This window comes from Aspergillus undulatus (genome assembly GCF_047715775.1).
Source record: "Aspergillus undulatus strain CBS 261.88 unplaced genomic scaffold BDV17scaffold_62, whole genome shotgun sequence".
NCBI lineage: Eukaryota > Fungi > Ascomycota > Eurotiomycetes > Eurotiales > Aspergillaceae > Aspergillus > Aspergillus undulatus.
The window spans coordinates 131,817-152,213 of record NW_027396666.1 but is presented as its reverse complement, the minus strand read 5'-3'; the positions used below and the strand labels follow the sequence as shown (position 1 = coordinate 152,213).

Genomic DNA, 20,397 nt, shown 5'->3' with positions numbered 1-20,397 from the left:
TGGAAATGGAATGGAACGAATAACCACTGTACGGATACTTTTCCCCGTCTCTCCGTGGGGCGGTCTCCCCGAAGGAACCTCAACGCACTCGCCGGACTTGCCGAAATTGACGTGCGTCAACGGCAGACAGAGACGTGCGAGATACTCTCGTTTCGACCCCAGGGCCAAGCCCAAGCCCTCAAGCCCGACACTTCACTCCGACTACCCCAGTCCAGTAAGCTTATACGATTCGTAACGTCGTCAGAGGCTTCCAAGTCACAGCAAGTCACAGCACAAACCCCTGCTAACCCCTCTCCAACATGTCACCAATAAATTCCTCCCTTTCCTTCTCTCTTATTTCACCCCTCAACCAGAAGCAAAAAGCGTATCCTCATCCCGGAGATACTCCCCACAATCCGCCTGCCGGAAACAAACAACCCCCGTCGGATCCAACCGTCTCGCCTCAGCCGTCGAGCGGGCCGTAATCCCAAACCCAAGCGGGACATCGTCCTGAGTGCAAACAATCACCCCAGAGTGCTCGACCATATCGTCGCTCGGCATCCGCGCGACGTGGGCCTTTGCTACGTTCGAGCCGTAAAGAAATGGCATGACGCCGTTAGGCCGGATCCAGATCTTGTTGCGGGCGTGTTCCGCGATGACAGGGAGGGCTGTTATGTGCAGGCGGAATTTGCCGGTTTTGGTGAATTTTCCTGCATCGGATTCTCGATTAGTATAACTATGTATTAGGTTGTGGGTTTGGTTTGCGGGAGCTCACCCATGCAGATTCCCAGCGAGAGAAGGTTATCGCGCGGTATGCTTGTCGCGAGGTTGGCGAGGCTGAGTCGGACGTAGTAGACGCGATTGTGTGAGAGACGGAAGACGTAGCGGTCGCCGTTGGGGGAGTCGGCGATCAGGGCTTTCAGGGAGCTGCCGGTGTATTCGGCGAGCTTTTTGAAGAGGGTTTGGGTCTCTTCTTCTGTGAGGGCGCGCATCGTGACTTGTGTTTGGGACGTGTCAGTAACAAAGCGGATAGATCTGAGTGAGCTGTAGTCGGACTCCGAATGAGGTGAGGGGTCGTTGTCGGATCGGAGAGCCGTGAACCACCTTGAACTTTTTCGGAGTCGGAGAAAAAAAAGTTGGATATCGCGATGGTTGTTGCGGCAGGATAGTTCACCGCCCTCCCTTTGGGACTAGCGTCTCTTTGGATGGGTATTTCCCGCTTAGGCTTAGTTTGTTTTCCCCCCTCAGCGGGGCCCTTCCACTGGGCACTTCTGCCCTCAGGAACCGTCAAGCACTGACGTTGATGTCACTGCTGAGAAGCCATGTCTCTACAAGTGGTTAATGAGACTGTAATGTCGTGGCTAGATCGCTACTCATAGTACAGGCGCATAGCACATACGTAGCTTCGACGGGGTCCTCTAACCGCTGTCAATAAGCATGGCCTTACACTCCAGCAACGCCGTGTCTGCTACAAAATTTATGAATGCCCTAGCAGAAAGTGTGAGCAGTGAACTCCTTTGAGGAGCTGTTATGGGGCGTCAGGGCCATCGCAGCCTTGCAGAAAGAGATAAGCGCCTAACAAGGTGGCTGGTATTTTCTACCTGCATGTAACCCCGCCAACATTGATTGCTTCCACCACGTCTTCAATGGTCCCAAGTATCAACATCCCCTCTCTTTATATATACGAGATCCATGATATAAGCAAACGAGCAAGCTCGGACTGTCCATAATGGCTCGCCAAGCCCTCAGATCCACATTCAAGAACGTCCGAATCAACGAGGAAGACGACTTCATCTGCCCATGCGGCTCTCCAGCCAAAGAGTTTCTCGTCAAGAAAAAGACAAGCCCTTATTATGGAACAAAGTGTAAACACTATTCTCTCTCGGTTTTCTCCCTCTGTCTCAGATTTCAAAGATCAGACGTTGATCCACATTCATGCTCCCGTCAGTCTACGCCTGCGCGAAATACATCGGAGACCGCACGCGGTGCGAAACAATAATCTGGTTTGATGAACAAAAGCGAGTACGGAGTTTTATACAACCTACCATGCAATGGCCCCGGACGCCGAGAAAGCAAGTCGATATCCGCATCTTTGGGCAATATACCGCGCCAACTCTGTCGTTGAAGCGGAAGGCGGATACGACTTCGTTTGATAGTCGTGTGGGTTACTTAGGCGATAACGATAGCGGTATACTTTTTCTCAGGAGCCATACCTTTTTCATTTAGAGAGCCATGATACTGACGAGTCCATTAGAGCCGGTCTCGCCGTCCATTGGGAGAACTGCGAAGAGAGCCAGATATGGCTATGCCGACGCGGCTACGCAGACTGGAGAGGAGGCTCGTAGCACCCCAGACCCGGCTACGGATACGCGTCTTATGTCCAGACCTATATCCAGACGTCTACCCAGGCGACGTCTATTTGACGACTACTTACCGGAATCCAGGAGGCCCCCGACACCTTTCGATCCATTTTCCCCTCGAGCGTCAAACAACACTAGCACCCGCTTAGGCTTATCCGTACCTCTGAGCAAAGAGCCTCCTCGACAGCCTGCACCTTCACTTGCACCTGCACTCAAAAATCCAACAACTCCCTCGAGATCCACCCGCGTCAGCTTCAGTGAGTCGTTGAGCGGCCATCCTAGACAAGAATCCCCACAGTCAACGAAGCCAGACCGAACTCCGACCCCAACAACACTTCCATCCTCATCACTGAAAAGCAGTCACATTGGACTCATAACACCTCCGATTCAAGCCCAGCCGAGCAGTCCGCACTCACTGGACCGCTCGGATCGGAAAACACCGACGAAAGAAACTCATACAGTGCAGCTTTCGCCCCGGCTCACTCCGCGCGATGTAGACAGCGACGACGAGTCATTCGGCTGGAACGAGGACTTGGATCGGAGCATCTTTGAGGTTGTGGATTGTGTTGAGGATTCGAGGGCTAGTCCGTTGTTTGTTTGATGCCCTCTCGTGTATTGAATGTCTATATTTCGGGTATTTTTAGCCAGCTACCAATATATACGGCAACGAAGTCAAGATATATATTTGATACCCTTCGCAAGAACAGCTCCAGATTGTTCACTCTGACGATATTTCTTGTTCACGGGGGCAGGGTCGGTCATCCAGTACTGTAAGGACACCCCAGGTCCAGTAAGGGGTGGTGACTGCGGGGTAAATACGTACTTTATCCGCTATTTCGAAGAGGAATGCATGTGATGATATTGGATCAGAATGAAGAAGACACAATGGGTTTCATGTCCCGTGACCTGTGACACCTAACCAGGAACCATAGCCGAACATCGGGATGGAGGGTTACTCAAAGATGTATCAGTGACCGGAACATTGACGGAAGGTGCATTTAGCCGACATCCGAAACGTGGGAGTTGTGACGTTATTGTTGTTGGAGGCTGTTCCGAGCTTGTGGGTGGCGTTTTTGAGGGTTACATAGGGCTGTGGTTTGGTGTTTCGATATTGGAACTTAAAGCTCTCGGGCCAGAGCGCAGGACTATGATTGTTTGTCAATGATTGATCGTCAGTCTTCTTGATACCCTGTAGATGGATGAAGGCAAATACAAGACTACAAGGTTAGGATGAGTCAATGGCTTCAGGATGTTTGGGTTGTCGTCTGCGCCGTGGACACGATATATATTTTCGTATAAAGGCTGATTGTACGCGGGGTAGCGAGCCATTTGTGGAACGAGTGAGCGGATAGTATCACGGCCATAATTACGAAGATCGTCTTTGACGTCAGTAGTAAAAGCGAATGAAAACGCACCTCCTACGTACTCTGTACTCAAGTACGCCGAATAAAAATAGTACGGGGTAGAGACTCGGGGATAAGGCGGGATGCCGATCTTCGGCTCCGTCACGAGAAAATCATGTTTGACGAGCAAGCGGTGTAACAAGTCCCAGCCTTTGCGAGTTGATTCGAAGATGGATTGATAAGCGGAAGCACAAAGCCTTGATGTACAGAGTATCTTGTCTGCCTTGTGGAATCAGGATTCCGGGGCAGCCTCCAGGGCTGTCTGTGTGTTTTGCCTGTGACGGTCTGACGCCTGAGTCTGACGCAGTAAGATCGGAGATCGGAGCCCCGACGGACGAGTTTGCGAGAACAAGCACGCAAACGACGATCTAGAACGAGCAGAGCGATAAAGCAGACGCCAAGCGGAAAGCTCCGCGAGGCTGCCACAGTGTGACAAGGAGCAACGGGGACGGATGAATGCTCTCGCTTGGCGCGGTATCCACAATGTCATTTTACTCGATATTGAGGTCTGAGTGGTAATCAAGCGTCCAAGAGTTGACTGGACGGACCTTGGGAAGAAATGTCAGATCGAGCCGTGGTGAGTCAGGATACAGCATGTCCAACTCCACGGGTACCGCAGGGCGCAAGGAGTCCATGGCAGCCCGGGCTGATGCGGGATGGCAGAGCCTAATCAACACGTGTTTTTGACTGAACCTTGGTTGACTCTGGACGCGTATGACAAGTGTACGAAGTATGCATGATAAGATTCAGAGATGCGACTAGTGCGTGGTGATGCGGTGACTGGCAATTCTCAACTCTTGGAGGACAGCGTCAAGAGTCCCCTTGAGAGTAGATAAAAGATGCGCCGGCTTTAACCAAGTGTTGCGTCGGACTTACGAGGGGCGTAGATGAGCTGGAGAGGAAATCCCGAGACATCCCTGCAATCTGAGCACAATTATGCTGATCAGATAAATCTGATAGACAGATAGAGTCATCGGCTCATGGCCTCAGGCGGGTGTCTGTTTCAGACTCGACGTTGTCAGATTGGCGCTGGGAGTATCAGATTTTGGCAGGTGGGAGCCTCCGCTGAGTCATTGGTCTTAGCTGTCCTCGGATAATTCACGTTGTTTGATTGGCTGGAGCATGGGACCGCCGCTGAGTCAGCGGGAGTTAAGGCGGAGTTTCTGGTCGGAGCATCGACGCCGACTGCCGATGTTGACCCACTGAAGGCTTCACGAATCCATTTCCTCTTCCTCTTCTACGCTCAGCCCAGAACGAAGGCTCTGCTTATCCACCAGCAAATCAATTCCGCATTTGACAATGCCATTGGACGATATGTCTGCCCCACTGCTCTCTCTTGCTTTTTCACGGAACCTTGACCGTTACTCAGCGGATGAGTTTGCCTTAGCTGTCGGAAATAGGGATTAATAGGAGAGCCATGTGGGCCTCGAGGACTCGGATTCGGCTTGATTTCTCGCCCGTTTGCTGGCCCCTTCAGCTGCGGCCGGCCCTGACCCACTCCCCTGGAAATGTTTATATACTTCTTGGAGCTACCCCCCGGCTGGATGGCTGAATTTTGAGAATCATCTTCCGGTCAAGTCTCGCCAGGTGCCCAGTACGTCACCATGTCTTCCCTCACCGTGGAGGACAAGACCGGGCCCCATGTGTCCAGAGAGACCATGGTGAGCAAGGATTCCGACAGCGCAACCACTGTTCTGGGCGAGGACTCTTCCTTCCCAACCCCAGATCACAATGTCAGTCGCGCCGACGGCTGGGCTTTGATGCCCCAGGTGAAGGAACAACACGAACGCGAAGTGCAGTCTGGATTCAAGCGACGGGAGTTGGGCGTTACATGGCAGAATCTCAGTGTCGAAGTTGTCAGCGCAGAGGCCGCCGTCCAGGAAAACTTCCTCTCCCAATTTAACGTGCCCAAATTGGTCAAAGAGTCCCGCTCTAAACCGCCCCTCCGAACCATTCTCGATAACAGCCATGGTTGCGTCAAGCCGGGAGAGATGCTTCTGGTTCTCGGTCGCCCTGGATCAGGTTGCACGACTTTGCTCAAGATGCTCGCCAATCAACGACTCGGTTACAAGTCAGTTCAAGGGGATGTCCGATACGGGTCTATGGCGGCGGAGGAAGCTGGCCAGTACCGTGGTCAGATTGTCATGAACACCGAGGAAGAACTCTTCTTTCCCACTCTGACTGTGGGCGAGACAATGGACTTTGCGACACGATTGAAGGTGCCCTACAAGCTGCCCAACGGCATCGAGTCTCCAGAAGCCTATCAAGAACAAAACAAGAAGTTCTTGCTTGAATCGATGGGAATATCCCACACCGTTGATACCAAGGTAAGTGTTCACTCTTCCTTTGGCTTGCAAGACTGACCAGTACAGGTTGGCAATGAATACATTCGCGGTGTTTCTGGTGGTGAGCGCAAGCGTGTTTCGATTATTGAATGTCTGGCCACACGCGCATCGGTCTTTTGCTGGGATAACAGCACTCGTGGCCTGGACGCTAGCACTGCCCTTGAGTGGACTAGAGCCGTTCGCGCCATGACCGATGTGCTGGGCCTGTCAACCATCGTCACTCTATACCAGGCCGGTAACGGTATCTACGACCTCTTCGATAAGGTGTTGGTTTTGGACGAAGGTAAACAGATTTACTACGGACCCATGACCGAAGCCAAGCCCTACATGGAGGCCCTTGGCTTTGTCTGCCGCGACGGCTCCAATGTTGCCGATTTCTTGACCGGTGTCACGGTGCCAACCGAGCGCAAAATCCGCCCAGGATACGAGTCGCGCTTCCCTCGAAATGCTGTTGCCATGCTCGAAGAATACAACAACTCGCCCGTCAAAGCCGACATGATAAGCGAATACGACTATCCTGACTCCGAGTTCTCTAAGCTGCGGACTCAGGATTTCAAGGAGGCAGTTGCCGAGGAAAAGGCCAAGCAACTGCCCAAGAATAGTCCATGGACGGTCGATTTCATCACGCAAGTCAAAACATGCGTTGTCCGGCAATATCAAATTCTCTGGGGTGACAAGGCTACATTCATCATCAAACAAGTTTCAACCCTTATTCAAGCTCTTATCGCAGGTTCGCTCTTCTACGATGCCCCGAACAATTCCGGGGGTCTTTTCGTCAAATCCGGTGCCTTGTTCTTCTCGCTTCTCTACAACTCGCTTTTGGCCATGTCTGAGGTCACGGAATCATTCCAAGGACGTCCGGTGTTGATCAAGCACAAAGGGTTTGCCCTCTTCCACCCTGCCGCATTCTGTCTTGCGCAAATCGCCGCGGACATTCCGGTTCTCATCTTCCAAGTCAGCGTCTTCGCCCTTCCAGTGTATTTCATGGTAGGTTTGGAAATGGATGCAGGAGCATTCTTTACCTACTGGATATTGGTGTTTGCGACTACGATGGCGATGACTGCCGTGTTCCGTGCTTGCGGAGCAGCCTTCAAGACATTCGACGACGCATCCAAGGTCTCGGGTTTCCTCATTTCGGCTCTCATCATGTACACTGGCTACATGATCCGGAAGCCTGAAATGCATCCGTGGTTCGTTTGGATCTACTGGATTGACCCTCTGGCTTATGGTTTCGACGCTTTGCTTTCCAACGAATTCCATGGCAAGATCATTCCCTGTGTGGGCACTAATCTTGTTCCCGCCGGACCGGGTTACGAAAACGCGACCGGCCAGTCCTGCACTGGCGTTGGAGGTTCTATTCCTGGTGTCAACTATGTGACTGGCGATGACTATCTTGCCTCGCTCTCATACAGCCACTCCCACGTCTGGCGCAACTTTGGAATTCTCTGGGCCTGGTGGTTCCTTTTTGTTGTCATTACCATCGTTGCGACTACACGCTGGAAGAGTGCGTCTGAGAACGGTCCGTCTCTCTTGATCCCGCGCGAAAGCGTGGAGAAGCACCGCCAGAATGTCCATCAGGATGAGGAATCACAGGCAAACGAGAAGTCGTCCAAGAAAACTCAGAGTGAGGGCTTGCAGGATTCCGACGAAATTGACAGCCAGCTCGTCCGCAATACGTCTGTGTTTACGTGGAAAGATCTCACCTACACCGTCAAGACACCGACTGGCGATCGCCAGTTGCTTGACCATGTGTACGGATGGGTAAAGCCTGGAATGCTGGGTGCTCTTATGGGATCATCCGGTGCTGGAAAGACGACACTGCTCGATGTCCTTGCCCAACGGAAGACTGCTGGTACTATTCATGGCCAAGTCTTGGTCGATGGACGCCCTCTCCCGGTCTCCTTCCAACGTTCGGCCGGTTACTGTGAACAGCTTGATGTCCATGAGGCTTTCGCTACCGTGCGCGAGGCTCTAGAGTTCTCTGCTCTTCTACGACAGTCACGCGAAACACCTCGGGAGGAGAAGCTGAAATACGTTGACATCATCATTGACCTATTGGAATTGCACGACATTGCCGACACTCTCATCGGTCGCCTGGGCGCTGGGCTCAGTGTTGAACAGCGCAAGCGGGTGACAATCGGTGTTGAACTTGTCTCTAAGCCCAGTATTCTGATTTTCCTGGACGAGCCTACTTCTGGTCTCGACGGTCAATCTGCCTACAACACTGTCCGCTTCCTCCGGAAGCTGGCTGATGTCGGCCAAGCTGTTCTTGTCACGATTCACCAGCCCTCTGCTCAATTGTTCGCCGAATTCGACAGTCTCTTGCTTCTCGCCAAGGGCGGTAAGATGGTTTACTTCGGTGACATTGGTGACAACGGCGCAACTGTGAAGGACTACTTTGCTCGCCACGGCGCTCCATGCCCTTCCAATGCCAACCCTGCAGAGCACATGATTGATGTCGTCTCTGGAAGCCTTTCGCAAGGCCGTGATTGGAACGAGGTCTGGAAGGCTTCTCCTGAGCACGCAAACGCACAAAAGGAACTCGACCGCATTGTGAGCGAGGCCGCATCCAAGCCACCTGGCACCGTTGATGACGGACATGAGTTCGCCATGCCCCTTTGGCAGCAGATCGTCATCGTCACTAAGCGAACTTGCCTCGCCGTCTACCGCAACACAGACTACGTCAACAACAAGATGGCCCTCCACATCGGCTCCGCCCTCTTCAACGGCTTCTCCTTCTGGAAAATGGGCGAATCCGTCGGCGAGCTCCAACTCAAGCTCTTCGCCCTCTTCAACTTCATCTTCGTCGCCCCCGGTGCCATGGCCCAGCTTCAGCCCCTCTTCCTCGAACGCCGCGATATCTACGACGCCCGCGAGAAGAAGTCCCGCATGTACTCCTGGATCGCGTTCGTCACGGGTCTCGTCGTCTCCGAACTGCCCTACCTCGTCCTCTGCGCAGTCCTGTACTTCGTCTGCTTCTACTACCAAACCGGCATGCCCACCTCCTCCGACAAGGCCGGCGCCGTCTTCTTCGTCATGCTCCTCTACGAAGGCCTCTACACCGGAATCGGCCAGTTCATTTCCGCCTACGCCCCCAACGCCGTCTTCGCTACCCTCACGAACCCCCTCGTCATCGGTACCCTCGTCTCCTTCTGCGGTGTCCTCGTGCCGTACCAGCAGATCCAGGCCTTCTGGCGCTACTGGATCTACTACCTTAACCCGTTCAACTACCTCATGGGCTCCCTACTCACATTCACCGTCTACGACGTCGACGTTAGCTGTCGCGACTCGGAATTTGCGACCTTCGACCCGCCAAATGGCTCTACTTGCGGTGATTACCTCGGCAGCTACTTGCAGGGCATGGGCATGTTCGCAAACTTGGTCAACCCGGACAACACAGAGCAGTGCCATGTCTGCCAGTATACGAAGGGCTCTGATTACCTGTACACCCTCAATCTAAAGGACTACTACTACGGATGGCGGGACACGGCACTCGTTGCGCTCTTTGTCATCAGTTCTTATGCGTTGGTGTACGGGCTCATGAAGCTCCGGACTAAGGCGTCGAAGAAGGCGGAGAACTAAGCTCGCATTTGCAGTTTAGCTTCTTTACCCTCTTCATCTCTCTCCCCTTCTTTGAGCACTGGAAAATTTCCTGTGAATACATTTAGTGGCACTTGGATACCATTTGTATTTATGTTGGCAAATTGTTTGCATTTACGTTACGATGTTACATAATAGATCGATGAGATATACTGCATTGCATTGCGTTGCGGGAGTGCCAGTTGTCTTGTCTTGTCTTGGGTACAGATCAGAACACTCCGCTTAATAGAGACATACTGAATACAGTCTTGAATACGATACGCTTTATTATTGTGCATCTAAGAAATGACACTGAGAACCTCCCGCTAGACATGATTCAGATTCACGTTGAGCGGTACAATGAATTGTGGTATGATATGAGGTAAAGTAAGCGACAGTTGCACAAGCACAAGCACAAGGACAAGCAAACGCGCAAGCAAGATCGTCGGAAATAAATGAGGCTCGTAGACGTAAATGAAATTAGGCAAGCAGGTCATAGACTGTAGTTTAAGTCGTAGCGAGAGAACAGAACAGAAATGGACATGGACAAGGACGCTGAGTTCGTAAAATTCACATTCACATGACAATACAGCAGGAGTTCTGTTTCTTCGCGCTTGTGTAGAACATTTTGCTTTGCGAGCTGAGACCTTCGCTCTTTTGCACGAGGTCGTCGAGTTTCTCGCCTCGCTCGAGGACCTAAACATGCACTGTTAGCGCCCGTTTCAAAAGCATAAAACAGGGGGCTGGCAAGAAAACGTACACTCTCAATAGTCTTATGCAGAACAACCTTCGTCTCGTCCAGCTCCTGCTGAATCTTCAAGATGCTGCCGACGTTCTGCGGGTCCTGGTACTTGGTGATGTAGCCGCGGAGGGCGGGGAACGAGACGGGGCCAGTTGCGGTCGTGGCGGAGGGGTTTGAGGTCGTGAACTCGTCGAGGAGCTTGGAGAGGACTTGGTGCGCCGCCATGGAGGGGTACTCGTCGTCGCTGATGATGACGCCGGTGATGCCAGGCTGTTGGCTGGAGGCGTAGACGTGGAAGGTGAATTCTGGTGGGTGCGTGTTAGCGGTGCTCACCGACCCGACGACCCCTTATCTGATCTATACCGGAGAAGAACAGAAGGGATGGAGGCTTGATTGTTATAAGGGGTCGAGCGTACCCTTTTCCTGGACATCTTGCCGTTGGCCTGGGTTCGTGCGACCGGTTACGAGCTTGCTGAACATGGTGGTGAACTCTGAGATGCTCCCCCTCGTGAAGCGGGAGTAGCTGCTGAGCTCGCGCTCGCAACATAGCTCGATCGAGTCGGGCTGCGCCTTCCGGAGGACCTGAAGAGGTGAGTATCTGAGGATCAAAAGGTCGAGGCATAGCTTACACCAATGTAAACGATCTTCATTTTGCAGGTTGAGGTAGAGGAGGTATGTTGAAGATGTGGGGGGTTGAAAGGAACGGAGTCTCAAGATGGCTGTGATGGTGGGGCGGTGCCAGGCGGCAGAATACTGGTTAAAGAGAGCTTGACAGGCTCACGTGCAAGACCCTTTGGTAGAGGATCCACTCCATCATCGGCCGTCCTTGACCCTCCCAGCTCATCATTGACGCCGCGTTTTGCGCCAGGCAGCTGGATTCTCGAGTTACCAAATAGGCCATCACATTGTCATTGTGCAAGAAGTGTTCTTGAATACCGGTAAACATGTGATCCGAGAACTGCATGTGCCAACTCGGAGGGTTTGAGTTGATCTATGGAGGATCATGAACCAACAAGTGCCATCATCGAACACAAAGATACGTGCCAGACTTTGATATCGAAAAGACGGAGGGCGGCCACCGTCAGTATCACATCAGCCGCATCGCACGTTTTCTCTTCGGTATTAAAATAGACCGAGGCCCGCACATTGAGAGGCAACTGATCCTGTCCCGCTTTCGTTTGTGCTGCCCATGAGAAACGACAGCAAGAAAGTGGCTTGTTGTCATCATATTTCACTTGTCGGGCCGGTTTATGCAGGGCTTCTATCATCATATGGGCTTTGAACCACGAAAAATAGTCTATCGGGACTGGTCAATACTGTCAGCCCCAAAAGGCAATTACCCTTGGTCAGTCTGAACGAGGATACCGGAAAGTTCCGCCTGTCAATGGTGATGGGCTCGCAATGGATAAGGCTCAATTCATCCGCTGCTGATGGTGTTCGTTCCCCAGAAGAAGTCGCGGAAACCATGAGCAATATGCTGGGGAGATACTTGGAGCACAAGGCGGTGTCTAGAAGAGATTACACAAGCTTTGATCTCCTAGAGTGCTCGAACAAACTTCTCGAGATGGTGCTATGTTGGGGGAAAGATGGATGTTGTGGCCCCAGTCCAGAACCTCTGGTTCAAACTGCAAACATGACGAATGACAAGTTGACGACATTTGAAGATCAGTGCATCAACGAATATCATTCATGTACTTACCTCTGGAACTTTCGTCTAATTTGGGTAGGATGCTGTCGTGGATAGACAAGGTGCGGCACGGCCCACGATTATACTTCAACAAAGTTTAAGAAGGGGGGCGATTGGATATTGACAATGCTACGTGCTATATGTGGGGCGAGGATAGTAGTAGTCGCGAAAGTACATTGAGTCAAAGCCAGTGAGGGAACTCTAGCCGGGCTCGGTGAAGTCTAAAGTCTATAAAGGCAGGAGCCACAGCAACAAGAGCTTTCTGCCTCTCTTGTTTCCTCGATTCCATTCATCTTCCGCGCTTCTTCGGTCCTTCTCAACTTACGCACCTTCCTGTCTCAGAGCCATGGCTGCCATCACAATGTTGTCGGTCATCTTCTCTCTCAATACTCAGAACCTGATCCGCATCCTTGCAGTTGTGATTCGTCTTTACGGGTGTCCTCTGCTCTCCCTCTGCGTTGACGGACTCTAAATTCTCATTCTCGCCGTCGGAATCGACCTTCAGGAGGTTTCCCTTTTTTTCGTACGAGTTCTACAGGCATCTGGAGACCGTCTGGATGACCGTCATGTTCCATCTCGACGATGATGGCCGCGAGTATAGGCGCATAGATGATTTCCTCACGAGGCGCGGTTTTCACCGTCTTGCCAGATTGAATCGGACATTTGACAAGTTCCGCACCCCAAAGGCCGAGAGGGACATCATGCTTGGGTTTATCAGCTTGTGGGATGGAATTGATCAAGCTATAAAAGATGTGAACGCACTGGATGCCGATGACACCCCTCTCATTGACACCGAAGCGTTGCCCGAACTCCACCGGCAACTCCTCATCGACCGCTATCGGAAGACACTCGAGTCTTACGCCAACACTCTCAAGTGTTATCGCAAAATTCTCGACTGCTACCGCAGTACTCTTGAGAGCTACCGCCAAACTCTTGCTTCCTACCGCAAGACTCTTGATTGCTATGACAAGACCCTCGAGTGCTACAACAAGATCATGAATTGCTACGATCAGTCTCTGGATCAGTACGACAAGACTGCTGAAAGTCAATACCGTAATGAGCTACGGCTCCGAATTGAGATGTTGGCCCAATCCGCCGAGAGGACTCGGAGGGAGTTCTCGAAGATGGGAGTTTGGCACAGGGCTTGGGTTCGACCTCATTTGCGGGATATCAATCAAGGACTGAGTCACCTTCTCGTGCAGACCACCATGCAGAAACACTGTTCCACTTGTGGCCATGCGATTGAGAACCAGGAAGGAAAGCTTCTGGAGCTCGACCTACCGCGCGCGACGGGGGCTCTGACGGACTCTGACTCACTCAGCGGGTTGATGTGCGCGAAATCTGAGACCTGATACCAATTGCCTTGCGCTTCTCTCTTGTCTGTTCCTTCGAAGAATATCCACTGTTATGGTACATTGATGTCATCACTCGTTTCCTAATTCAATAGGCTCAGTGGTTGGTAGCTAAGATATATGTATATTGTAGCAGAGTTAATGTATTCGATAAACTCGACACTTCAAGTCCTATTTATTTACCCCGGGTGGAAACCCGAAGCATAACAAAAGAAAGTGATTCTGTAATCCCGCAAGTACGTAATAGTCCCTCAGAAAGTCCTTTGTCAATATGATAGGAGTTCGCTATATACATCTGGGGATGAGCACGTGCTATAATATATTTTCCAGACACTCCAACCATGCGACCGTCCACAAAATTTTGCTACCATTCACCTTGGTTATGAACATTATCAAACAATGATATATGCTGAAGAACATCAGGAATTGATATCAACGAGTTGGGTATAAAGAGCGTCTCCGAGGCCGCTGAGTGTGATCCAAGTGTAGGGGTGACATCATCCGATTTGCCGCATCCGGCTTCCGAGTGGGGGAATGTGGGATTAGTAATAGTATTTCTCTCAGTGACTCAAAAAAGAGGTGATCCGGTATCGGAGCCAGCCTTGTGTTTCTGTCTTACACTTATCGAAGCTTCCGAAAGTAATTATACCTACGACTATTGGGCGATAGCAGAATAAGATACAAATAGTGGCAGACTAAGTGTCAGCAGGACGGGGCGATACGCAGGTTCTGCTTCTCCGCGGATCACGTGCAGTGGTGGTGCCCCTCCAGTGCTGATTGATAAGAATTCGCTGACCAAGCGCCCGCTTGACAGTCGTTGGAGATATTTGCCTCCAATTATTTGGTCCTCATCACCAACTCGCTGCTGTCAACTGCCAGAAGATATTCCCATCGCCCTCCCTCCGGCTTCACTCATTTCACATCCACGACCCCGCGACCTCCTCACTTCGTGGCAGAAATCTGCCGATTGACCCGTCCACAACTTTTTAAATCACCCCTCGCATAGACGATAGACAACACCAGTCACAATGGCTCCCTCATTCGTTTCCATCGACACAACCCCAGATTTCGACATGTCTCCTGCCCCCTCAAAGCCTGTCGACACCAAGCGCACCCTCCTCCTCGCACCCCCTTCAATCGCCACCCAAGAAGACAAACTCCGCTCCATTTTCACCACCTACGACCGCAGCACGACCGACCTCCAAATGCTCGACCGCGTCTCAGCCGGCTTCGTTTCCCTCCCTCAAAACACGTATGATCTCGTTCTGGTCCTCACAGATACCGATGGTACGAGGCGGTCTGAGGCGCTACAGCTACTCAAGCGGGAGGTCTATGCAGCTGTTATCCCAGCTATGAAGGGTGGTGGCAAGGTGCAGACGCAGGACAACTTTTTTGGCGAGGCAGAGGAGCGGGAGGCTGTCCTTGCGGGGCTGGTAAAGAAGGATAACGGGTTTGAGAAAATGGATGTTGGGAATGGCGCTGCGGTGCCGTTGAAGTTGGGGAGGAAGAAGAAGGCTGCTGCTGCTGCTGCGCCTGCGCCTACGCCTTCACCAGCACGGGTTGTTCAACCGCCCCCGATCATCAGCTCCGCGGATAACGACTTCAATGTGGACGATGACGAGTTGATCGACGAGGATACCCTTTTGTCAGCGGAGGATCTCAAGCGACCGATTGTACCACGTGAGCTATCTCCATCCTGGATCATCTCAAACGCAAACTAACTCCTTCCAGCCCCGGAATGCCAGCCCAAAGCCGGAAAGCGACGCCGCGCCTGCAAAGACTGCACCTGCGGTCTAGCCGCCCAGATCGAAGCCGAAGACAAGGATCGTCGCGAGACAGCAGACCAGAACCTAAGCGTTATGAAGCTCGAGTCCGACGACCTGAACGAGTTAGACTTCACAGTCCAGGGAAAGACAGGCTCTTGCGGCAACTGTGCCCTAGGCGATGCGTTTAGATGTGATGGGTGTCCGTTCATTGGCTTGCCGGCGTTCAAGCCCGGGCAGGAGGTTCAGATTCTGAATGACGTTGCTCAGCTGTGAGGTTGGGAAAATGCTTATGCGGTCTCGGATTGGTTATGGGATGGGGAATTGGGGCGTTAAGGGGGGCTTTGCTTCAAGATATGCTTAGACAAAATTACGATTGCTGGTTGTTGAGGGTTTGGTTTCGGGTCATATTTAGATAATCATACAACTTTCTGATCGTTAATCCCTTCGCCTTATTGGAAATTTCGCAAACACGAGCAGCCATGCATTCAGTTCTTCGTTCCACCCAGAATGAACAGGAAGTTCGAAGGTCATTCCCCGGTCCTTTACGCCCGAGACATTTCAATGACAACTCCTCGATTACAGACAGTAATCACGGACTGGAACCTTAGGAGGTTGGCAACAATAGCCGAGCTCACATAGCGCATCGCAGCGAATCAACAACCCTGATGTTTTGACTACAACCTAAAAAGAAAGGCCGGCTTGGCCCGCCAGGGGTGCGTGACTCTGCGCCCGCACACCGGATCGGGCTTCCCAGACGGTTTGCTTTTCATACCATAAGGCGTCTGAACTCCGAACTTTCCATGGGCTTGACAGGTACATTGAACCCTAGAATGCCCCGCCAGCAACATCCTGAGTGCACCCTTGCCCGGCTTGACGTTGGATCATACCCGGCTTCATCATTCGTGACATTGTCGGTTTCTTGAGTATAGCGCCCACGACCGCGGAAGCCCATCTAGCTGGTCACCGGTGAACGACGAAGATAAGGAGAACCACCCCCGATGCTGAAATCGAAGCCGCAAACCCGTTTTATTGATCGCCACACTCCGATGCCTATACGCCAACCATTTAGCCCATCAGTGATTCACTTTGTTTGGAATAGTGAATTAGCTTCAACCGTCATTCTTTCACCTTGCGCTTAGACGAGATGGACTCTGGACATCCTACGAATGTCTCGTTTGGTCGACGCCGAAATCGAACACCCCGGATCACAGGATATTGTACGTCTCAGAACCCCGCGATTGTGGCTGGTTCATCTCCAGTATTCATCTAAAAACCAACAAGTCCGGTTTCGACACTAAACCATGGGACAGGTCATTCCTCAAATTACGACCGGATCATCTACTCTAAGTTAGTTAGGCTCGGTCTCGCGCCGGTCTTCTTTATAGTTCCAGAGTCATTACCGGCAGACTAAGCATTGATGTTCGCAGTCATTGCCCGACGCGGACTAGCTTAGGCGTGTTGTGATGTCTGTGCAACCCATATCGGACTGGACGACATGGTCTTGGACTACATTTGCGTTGAGACACCGAGCTTAGCCTGGAACGTGGCTGCAATTCATTCAGTGAGCTAGCGAATTGAGGTGAGACCCTCAGACATTGTTGGAAGACTCTGGGGAAGCGAGGTTAACCTGATGCAGAGTCCAGGCATGTGCTTCGATTCTACCATCGGTGTATAAAGCCTTGGAAGCCGTCCCATTCTCGATTATGTGGATCTAACAAGCATGCCCACGCCCCCTTCGCCTTGGAGTTTTCTACACAGCAAACCATTGCCTGTCGCTTCCGACTCAGCCCATAATGAGGTTCCAAGCAGCCTTCATCCTGGCGGGCATTTCGGCCATATCAACGGCGCTTGCCACGCCAACAGAAGTCATCAGAGATGCAGCACTCGTTGAACGTGATGCTGTAGCCATCGTCAGCAACATCGCCGAAATCAACAGCAGAATTCTCTCACTGGGAGACGACATTGCCGCATACACCGGCGGATCCACCGCAGCCATCGAGCAGACATCCACTGAACTCGTTGCGACCATCAACAGCGGGACAGATATTGTTCTCGGAAGCGAAACCCTGACTACAACAGAGGCGCTGGATATCGTCCAGCCCATTCTAGACTTAACCACCAATGTCGACATGGTCATTGCGTCGCTAGTTGAGAAGAAGGCGCTTGTTGTTGAGGCGGGCTCGGGGCCGTCTGTGTATAGGCAGCTTCAGGCTCAACTGGCTGCTGCGAATGGGTTTGCCGAAGCGCTCTCTAGTAAGGTTCCTGCGGGGCTTGAGGAGATTGCGGATGAGTTGTCGGCTGGTATTGCGGCGTCTATTCAGAGGGGGATTGATGCTTATACGGATGTGGCCACGAGTACGAGTACGAGTACTACGACAACGACGACGACGACGGATACCACCTCTACTACAGAGACAACAACGACGACGGATACCACCTCTACTACAGAGACAACGACGACGGATACCACCTCTACTACAGAGACAACGACGACGGATACCACCTCTACTACAGAGACGACAAAGACGACGGATACCACGAGCACTACTGAAACGACCGCGACTCCTCCCCCTACTGATAACGAATCAAGTACCTCGACGCCGCCCTCAACGACCACGGATGAACCGGAGCCAACGAAAGAGCCTGAACCCACAAAAGAGCCCGAGCCTACTGACGGACCTGAGCCTCCTGACGGACCTGAGCCTACTGACGGACCTGAACCCACAAAAGAGCCCGAGCCTACTGACGGACCCGAGCCTACCGACGAGCCGAAGCCTACGAAGGAGCCCGAGCCAACTCTAGAGCCGGAACCAACCGAGACAGACTCCCCCAATCCCCTTTACGAAGAAACATCTGAGCCCGCACCAGGTCCTGTGAACATACCAGAGTCATCGGACTCCACAACATTTGCCCCGACTGGATCGGATTCCCCAGCTCCAACTGGTGCCTCGCCTGAACCGACGGCCGGGGAGGAGTCTAGGCCCGAGCCTAGTTCTTCAAGTAATAGTAGTCCCGATGTCCCGCAGTTTACCGGTGCTGCAGCGCTGAATTCACTAAAGTCCTCGTTTGCTGGTGCATTGATCGTTGGTGCAGTCGCTATGGTTCTGTAATTATAGTTCCGTAAAGTATGACAAGCTGGTATATGGGTCTTAATGTTTATTCTTAATGTACCTAGCGCTCTTCTTGACCATTGATGCAGTCTTTACTTTCCTTGCTCCAAAATCCTCATCACCTCTTCCAAGCCATCAACAACATAATCTGGCCCCAACGCCTCACATTCTTCCACATCCCCATTCCCAAATTGACACCAACAAACCTTAGCACTGACCCCCCTAGCAAACTCAATATCCTCCTTCGTCTCACCAACAACAAGCACGTCCTCTCCACTTCCCATACCTTCCTTCCAAAGACCTATCCCCCGTAACCGCGGCAAAATCACGTCCCTGAACCTTGCAGCATCCGATAACCCCTCTACTCCCCGCATATCACCCCCGATAATTAACTCTTCAGATACAACCCCCTCCATGTTATTATACCCCACCGCATCCCTCACGAACTCAACAGACTTACACCCTACGATAGCTACAATCATACATCTCTCCTTCAAATCCCCAAGTAATTCCTTCGTCCCAGACAGCGCAGGAACACGTCCGTTGTGCATCGTCGCCTGGATATACCGCTAAGTACCGTACCATTGGGGGAGCGAAGACCAGTTTGGGTGGAGGGCGGCGGGTGTATCGAGGTTCTTCACGCCCGAGGATATGACTTGTTGTATTTGGTCATTAGACGGGGGAGGAGTATGGGGGAGGAGTATGGGGGAGGAGTCTTGTAAATGTTGCTCGCGTAACGTCGACATCTAAGGAGCCGGTCTGGAAGAGGGTTGAGGGGGTGAATAGTACGAGCGAGGGTGTTGTTTGGGACATTTTGGCAATCACTAAGTCAACATGAGGAATGGAGTTGGATGTATAGCTGGGCTTGAAAAGAAGATGTGTCACTCCTCTGTTTGGGGTTGATGACTCATGCTAGTTAGGCGTACCTACCCTTGATAGGGAGAGCAATTGCAGCTGCATCCAGTAATTCGGCTGCTTGGGCTTGGCTAACATTGATGCTGAAGAGCTTGGGTTTTGAAGTGTAAGTCATGTTCTTCGACGAAATCCTTATGCAAACATTGACGTGGAGTCCATTTCCTTTCCTGGCCATCAAGGAATGAGGTCCATGGCTCTGTTTGTCTGCTTCAAGACACAGTCACTCTTCATTGCTTGCGATTTTCCTCATTATCTTACGCTGCGATGAATCAAGCCGCCGGGTTTGAAAATCTCAACCAATGTCCCTTCTTTCTGTTCCGTCAACACGTGCAGATGTTCCCTGTTCTTTAAAAAAGTGGGAGTAGAGTGGACATTTCAAACGCCAATTAGAAAGGTGAGAGATTCAACCTTGGAAGCCGCTGTCTGGACTCTGCATTCTTGATATCATAGCCCCCTTTTCAGATACAAAGGTGAGGACATACTGCCTGTAAGGTGCCCAGGGTGAATTGAGAATTACCTAAGGAGGCCAATATTGATATTGATGAAGACGGATTCTGATATCGTACATGGGTCCAAAACAGGGCAGAATCTTGTAGGCTCACCATAATGGCCTAAAACTGATGCTGCAGTACGGACCGTTGACGGTCTTCGAGGAGGAGGGAACGGCATCCGTTTCTCTTTTCGGTCGGTATGAAGTGAGTCCGTATGTCGCTGAGATCTGGGTACCCTCCGAGTGACCAGATTATGCGTATGCTGTAGAGAGTAAGTTGTGACTCCACGGTATATGCTTAGCATGCCCTGTCCGTTCTTATTTCATGCGAGCACAATATCCCTTGCATCGCCACTCGGGAGAAGCAACCCTAGACAGTATTATCCCGCCATTGATCTCGAACAGTCAGCTCAAAATGCACACTTATCCTAAATTTGATTCCAACGCGGGGTTGCCGCCAAGGACTAGGGTATTCAGCCCTTGCTTCCGTTGCCTTGCTCTTGATTCGTCCCTCAAAGCGGGGTACCACACCTCCCAGAACACACGGCCAATAAGCATCAGGCGATAGAAAAACACACGACACCCCTTGACAAACAGGGCTAGACTGACAGTCGGGCGGTCTGACAGTCCCACTTTGTCCGGGGTAGGTCCACCTCCTCGCCCCGCTGC

The 20,397-nt window shown here is 51.8% G+C and overlaps 8 protein-coding genes across 8 annotated transcripts; 5 read left to right on the top strand and 3 right to left on the bottom strand.

The window, feature by feature from the left end:
• Positions 1-328: 328 nt before the first annotated feature.
• Positions 329-1,084, bottom strand: BDV17DRAFT_203986 (ribosome biosynthesis protein NIP7). Its single transcript, XM_073755306.1, has 2 exons — positions 755-1,084; positions 329-689 (listed from the first exon to the last, which is right to left on the bottom strand). Exons 1-2 carry the CDS (start codon positions 969-971, stop codon positions 346-348), a joined length of 561 nt encoding a protein of 186 aa, XP_073611681.1. The 5' UTR covers positions 972-1,084; the 3' UTR covers positions 329-345.
• Positions 1,085-1,604: 520 nt separating this feature from the next.
• BDV17DRAFT_203968 (uncharacterized protein) lies at positions 1,605-3,457 on the top strand. Its single transcript, XM_073755304.1, has 2 exons — positions 1,605-2,167; positions 2,234-3,457. The coding sequence occupies exons 1-2, from the start codon at positions 1,915-1,917 to the stop codon at positions 2,938-2,940; spliced, it is 960 nt and encodes a 319-aa protein (XP_073611680.1). The 5' UTR covers positions 1,605-1,914; the 3' UTR covers positions 2,941-3,457.
• A 1,853-nt stretch (positions 3,458-5,310) lies between these two features.
• BDV17DRAFT_203957 (putative ABC multidrug transporter) lies at positions 5,311-9,738 on the top strand. Its single transcript, XM_073755303.1, has 2 exons — positions 5,311-6,069; positions 6,115-9,738. Exons 1-2 carry the CDS (start codon positions 5,347-5,349, stop codon positions 9,667-9,669), a joined length of 4,278 nt encoding a protein of 1,425 aa, XP_073611679.1. The 5' UTR covers positions 5,311-5,346; the 3' UTR covers positions 9,670-9,738.
• A 504-nt stretch (positions 9,739-10,242) lies between these two features.
• Positions 10,243-11,058, bottom strand: BDV17DRAFT_295076 (palmitoyltransferase YKT6; the record flags this gene model as incomplete). Its single annotated transcript, XM_073762981.1, has 4 exons — positions 10,243-10,362; positions 10,427-10,713; positions 10,825-10,990; positions 11,038-11,058. 4 exons carry the CDS (start codon positions 11,056-11,058, stop codon positions 10,243-10,245), a joined length of 594 nt encoding a protein of 197 aa, XP_073611678.1.
• Positions 11,059-11,593: 535 nt separating this feature from the next.
• BDV17DRAFT_203936 (uncharacterized protein) lies at positions 11,594-12,284 on the top strand. The gene has a single exon (XM_073755302.1). It carries the CDS (start codon positions 11,793-11,795, stop codon positions 12,150-12,152), a length of 360 nt encoding a protein of 119 aa, XP_073611677.1. The 5' UTR covers positions 11,594-11,792; the 3' UTR covers positions 12,153-12,284.
• Positions 12,285-12,661: 377 nt separating this feature from the next.
• Positions 12,662-13,447, top strand: BDV17DRAFT_295075 (uncharacterized protein; the record flags this gene model as incomplete). Its single annotated transcript, XM_073762980.1, has 1 exon — positions 12,662-13,447. One exon carries the CDS (start codon positions 12,662-12,664, stop codon positions 13,445-13,447), a length of 786 nt encoding a protein of 261 aa, XP_073611676.1.
• A 695-nt stretch (positions 13,448-14,142) lies between these two features.
• BDV17DRAFT_203911 (Fe-S cluster assembly protein dre2) lies at positions 14,143-15,733 on the top strand. Its single transcript, XM_073755301.1, has 3 exons — positions 14,143-14,203; positions 14,262-15,127; positions 15,179-15,733. The coding sequence occupies exons 2-3, from the start codon at positions 14,476-14,478 to the stop codon at positions 15,484-15,486; spliced, it is 960 nt and encodes a 319-aa protein (XP_073611675.1). The 5' UTR covers positions 14,143-14,203; positions 14,262-14,475; the 3' UTR covers positions 15,487-15,733.
• A 2,208-nt stretch (positions 15,734-17,941) lies between these two features.
• Positions 17,942-18,734, bottom strand: BDV17DRAFT_273651 (HAD family hydrolase). The gene has a single exon (XM_073759036.1). It carries the CDS (start codon positions 18,695-18,697, stop codon positions 18,416-18,418), a length of 282 nt encoding a protein of 93 aa, XP_073611674.1. The 5' UTR covers positions 18,698-18,734; the 3' UTR covers positions 17,942-18,415.
• Positions 18,735-20,397: the final 1,663 nt, after the last annotated feature.

Bases quoted from the DNA above. Each gene is read 5' to 3' on its own strand.
- BDV17DRAFT_203936 (XM_073755302.1), top strand. From the start codon at position 11,793: ATGGTGATGGGCTCGCAATGGATAAGGCTCAATTCATCCGCTGCTGAT.
- BDV17DRAFT_273651 (XM_073759036.1), bottom strand. From the start codon at position 18,697: ATGCGGGGAGTAGAGGGGTTATCGGATGCTGCAAGGTTCAGGGACGTG.
- BDV17DRAFT_203968 (XM_073755304.1), top strand. From the start codon at position 1,915: ATGCTCCCGTCAGTCTACGCCTGCGCGAAATACATCGGAGACCGCACG. The intron at 2,168-2,233 runs GTATACTTTTTC...CGAGTCCATTAG, and splicing joins CTTAGGCGATAACGATAGCG to AGCCGGTCTCGCCGTCCATT.
- BDV17DRAFT_203911 (XM_073755301.1), top strand. From the start codon at position 14,476: ATGGCTCCCTCATTCGTTTCCATCGACACAACCCCAGATTTCGACATG. The intron at 15,128-15,178 runs GTGAGCTATCTC...AACTCCTTCCAG, and splicing joins CAAGCGACCGATTGTACCAC to CCCCGGAATGCCAGCCCAAA.
- BDV17DRAFT_203957 (XM_073755303.1), top strand. From the start codon at position 5,347: ATGTCTTCCCTCACCGTGGAGGACAAGACCGGGCCCCATGTGTCCAGA. The intron at 6,070-6,114 runs GTAAGTGTTCAC...TGACCAGTACAG, and splicing joins CCCACACCGTTGATACCAAG to GTTGGCAATGAATACATTCG.
- BDV17DRAFT_203986 (XM_073755306.1), bottom strand. From the start codon at position 971: ATGCGCGCCCTCACAGAAGAAGAGACCCAAACCCTCTTCAAAAAGCTC. The intron at 690-754 runs GTGAGCTCCCGC...AATCCGATGCAG, and splicing joins CTCGCTGGGAATCTGCATGG to GAAAATTCACCAAAACCGGC.